The 4,281-nt window shown below is 43.8% G+C and overlaps 1 protein-coding gene across 1 annotated transcript; it reads left to right on the top strand.

The window, feature by feature from the left end:
* Positions 1 to 374: 374 nt before the first annotated feature.
* On the top strand, positions 375 to 4,281 carry LOC309703540 (E3 ubiquitin-protein ligase TRIM21-like). Its single transcript, XM_082528445.1, has 2 exons — positions 375 to 782; positions 2,353 to 4,281. Exon 2 carries the CDS (start codon positions 2,362 to 2,364, stop codon positions 4,018 to 4,020), a length of 1,659 nt encoding a protein of 552 aa, XP_082384571.1. The 5' UTR covers positions 375 to 782; positions 2,353 to 2,361; the 3' UTR covers positions 4,021 to 4,281.

Here is a 4,281-nt window from a genome sequence, read left to right as displayed (position 1 = left end):
AAACAGCAAACAAACGTCACAGTAAATCTTTCCAGCTGATGTTAGGCATCCTCCACCTGCTGAATCCACTTCAGCCTCTTCCTGCTCATGTTCCTGTTCAGAGGCACAGTCGGCCTGTAAATGGAGAAAACTGAACACAGGAATATTTGGATTTGCTTCTTTTTCTCTGCTCATGTTCAACTTGTCTGATTCAAGCTGGGAATATTTATTAGAAACAAAGTGAATAATATTATTTTATTATCACGTTGATGCAGCACATGGTTCAGTTAGCTTTGTATAAACACGTGTTAGAAATGTTCTTCAATCACCTCTTTTTACTCTCATTTCACAGCCACTACTTTTTACTTTTACTTGAGTAAAGAAGTTGAATTAGTACTTGGAGTATTTTTAACAGTAGTACTTCTACTTCAGTACACACTGTGTGTACTTTTACCACCTGTGTCTGAGACCTCCTTCAGGGTCCACCTGAAGCTCTCAGTCTGCTGTGGAAAAAGGAAATCCAGGTGAGTTTCTCCTGATCACCTGAGGCCGTCATTACTGTGTGAACCCACACACCACTCCTCACTCCTCCCACCCGCTGCACACAGTCACTGAGTACAGACCGGCTGATTCCTGTAAAGGGAGAGGCAGGAAGAGGCGGAGCAACAGCTGAAAAACAAGAAGCCCAACGTCATTTTGCAGAAGTGAAAGTGTGAGAGAGCAGCAGCAGAGCTGCAGTCGAGTCCTGTTTGTCTCTAAAAGAAGATTCACTGGAGTCCATCAGGTTCCTCTCAGCAACAGTGGTGAGTGCAGCTGATCACACTTCCTGCTTCTACACAAATCTTCACTCTGTTCACTTCATCAGGACTCATCACAGTCACACTGGATCCATAGAAATCTGCTCATGTAACCACAGATCCACTGTAGGAGCATCGAGCTGCTGCTTCAGTCTCACTGTGGCTCTGCTCAGGACTGTGGACTCAGGCTGTGCTCTGGACTTCAGACTGACTCCACACTTCCTGGTTATTCATCACTTCCTGTTCCTCTTAGATTGATTCTGGATCTGATTGATCATAAGGATTACAGACGTGAAAACACCTATTTATTCTTTATTGATATAAAGCCTTTGATACTGTAAACCAGCAGATTTTGGTCAGTACTTCAAAAAGTCATTCACACATTTTACAAAGATTATCTGACTTAGTGTATCCTGTAAGAGTCACAGATGATCCTCAATCATTCAGAAAACAGTCGATGCTGCACTTTGTAACTTTGTGTGGAAACATGAATCTCATTATTTAGACAGATGTGTTTGAATCATCCTGATAATCAGGCTTTAAACATGTCAGAGTTCCACACATCAGCTGTGATATTCAAGCTGACCTGGATCAAACATGTCATCAGACACAAACATAGATGATGCTGTTTAATCCCAAAGCTTATTTAAACAAACTGGAGGACAGAATTCCTCCTTAAATGGGATTTTGATCAAATCCACTGATCTCGTTTTCACACACAGGCTTTATCATGGTGGCTTCTTCTCTACTAACATCAATCTTTGATTTGGACAAACAAATATGTGAAACACAAAAATAAATCAATGTTTTCTGAGGATCCAGAATAACATGAATGATGTATCCCAGCGAGTGACTGGGAAAGTTCATCTTCTTCCACATCCTGAGTTTGTGAGGATGTTCCAGTATCTGTGAGAGAAAACAGGACAGTTTTTACTGACGCACAAATGGACCAAATATACAGACACCTCTGAATAAACATGTTCTCATCAATGCCATTAAAATACTGGATCAACAGTTAATAACACATTTCTGAGGTTTGTGATTCATCGTCCTCCTCACTGTCAGCTCTACTGGAACAGTCACTGTTTAATATTAATGGCTCGTTGATCTGGACGTACAATAAGAAGTATTCAGTCACCAACAAGGTCGAAGTTTACTTCACAGTGATTGATGGAAAATATCCAACAAACTGATTTATTCAAGTATACAAATGATCTGGATGAATCTTGGACCTTCTGTAAAACAGAGAAACAATTTCACATCTTTGTAACGACTGTATTTATCTTCATCCCCAAACGTTGATCCTGTCCATCTGGACGCTGCACTGTACAGCAGACACTACGATGTTAGGTTTGTGTTTGGATGAACCAGTTTGTGTCTGAGTGTGTTGCTGGGTCTCCACCAGTTACTCTGAGAACTGAAGAAGCTTCTCTGATGAAACGTCTTCAAGAAACTCAAAGAAGTCCAGACGCTTTTCTCTCCAAGCTCCTCAGACTACTGACGCTTGTTTCTCTCTTTGTAAAAATGAAATTTAAAGTGAATTTTGAATCAAATGTTTCTCTTCTTTCTCCCTCAGAGTGCAGACATGTCTGCTGCCAGCAATCTGCGATCTGAAGATCAGTTTCTGTGCTCCATCTGTCTGGATGTGTTCACTGATCCAGTCACTACACCATGTGGACACAACTTCTGCAAAACCTGCATCAGTCAGCACTGGGACATGAATCAGAGCTGTCAGTGTCCCATGTGTAAAGAGACTTTCTACACTCGACCTCAGCTGAAGATCAACACTTTGTTCTCTGAGATGGTTGCTCAGTTCAGACGTGAAGCTCAGCAGAAAGCCAGCAGCAGCAGCTCAGAGCAACAAGCTGCCAAACCAGGAGAAGTTCCCTGTGACGTCTGCACTGGAACCAGACTGAAGGCCCTGAAGTCCTGCCTGGTGTGTCAGACCTCCTACTGTCAGACTCACCTGGAGCCTCATCTGACACTGAAACGTCTGAAAAGACATCAGCTGGTTGATGCTGTGGAGAACCTGGAAGGCAGGATGTGCACGAAGCACGATAACCTTCTGCAGTTGTTCTGTAAGACCGACCAGACATGTGTCTGCACGCTCTGCTCTGTTTTAGACCACAAGAACCACGAGTTTGTTCCTCTGAGAGAAGAATATGAAGGAAAGAAGGCAGAGCTGGAGAAGACAGAGGCTGAGATTCAGCAGATGATCCAGAAGAGACGACTGAAGATTCAGGAGATCACAGAGTCGGTGAAGATGAGTAAAGATGCTGCAGACAGACAGAAAGCAGAAGGTGTTCAGGTCCTCACGGCTCTGATGGAGTCTGTTGAGAGACGCCTGAAGGAGCTCATGAAGGAGATCGAAGACAAACAGGAAGCTACAGAGAAACAGGCTGAAGGTCTCATCAAAGATCTGGAACAGGAAATCTCTGAGCTGATGGAGAGAAGCTCTGAGGTGGAGCAGCTCTCACGCTCTGAAGACCACCTCCACCTCCTCCAAAGCTTCTCCTCTCTGAAAGCTGCTCCACCCAGCAAGGACTGGACAGAGGTCAGAGTTCATCCACCATCATATGAGGGGACTGTGGGGAGAGCTGTGGCTCAGCTGGAGGAGACAGTCTGGAAACCCATGAAGAAGAAGCTGTTTGAGGCTGAGCTGCAGAGGGTGCAGCAGCATGAGGTGGATGTGACTCTGGATCCTGATACAGCAAATCCCTGGCTCATCCTGTCTGATGATGGAAAACAAGTTTATCATAGTGATGTGAGGAAGAATCTTCCAGACAACCCAGAGAGATTTTCTTACTGTGTTAGTGTTTTAGGAGAGCAGAGTTTCTCTTCAGGCAGATTTTACTTTGAGGTTCAGGTTAAAGGAAAGACTGACTGGGATTTAGGAGTGGCCACAGAGTCGATCAACAGGAAGGGACAAATCACAGCGAGTCCTCAGGATGGTTTCTGGACTGTGTGGCTGAGAAATGGAAATAAGTACATAGCTGCTGCTGGTCCTCCAGTCCGTCTCTGTCTCCATCCTGGTCCTGAGAAGGTGGGGGTGTTTGTGGATTATGAGGAGGGTCTGGTCTCCTTTTATGATGTAGGTGCTGCAGCTCTGATCTACTCCTTTACTGGCTGCTCCTTCACTCACAAACTCCACCCATACTTCGGTCCCTGTCCTAATGATGGAGGTAAAAACTCTGCACCTCTGATCATCTGTCCTGTCAATCAAACTGATCAACGACTGATTTAATTGGATGAATGATTGATTTTTCTTGAAGGGAACAAATGAACATATTGAGTGTAAATCCTCTACAGTCTCCATGTTTCTATAGAATCTGATCATCAGGACTCTGATTCACACTTTGATTCTCATGGAGTTTGATTTGAACAGAAGAAAAGTTGAATCAGGAAATGTTCCCACTGATGGAGACTCGAGCTGAAGAGCAAATATCAGAGAACAAATGTCCAAAAGCTTCATTTCCAATAAAGTTTGTTCAATGCTTTGAGTGAA

Source organism: Aulonocara stuartgranti, assembly GCF_965226115.1.
Source record: "Aulonocara stuartgranti genome assembly, chromosome: 3".
NCBI lineage: Eukaryota > Metazoa > Chordata > Actinopteri > Cichliformes > Cichlidae > Aulonocara > Aulonocara stuartgranti.
Note: the sequence above shows the minus strand (reverse complement) of the source record. Positions and strands in the feature narration are given on the sequence as shown.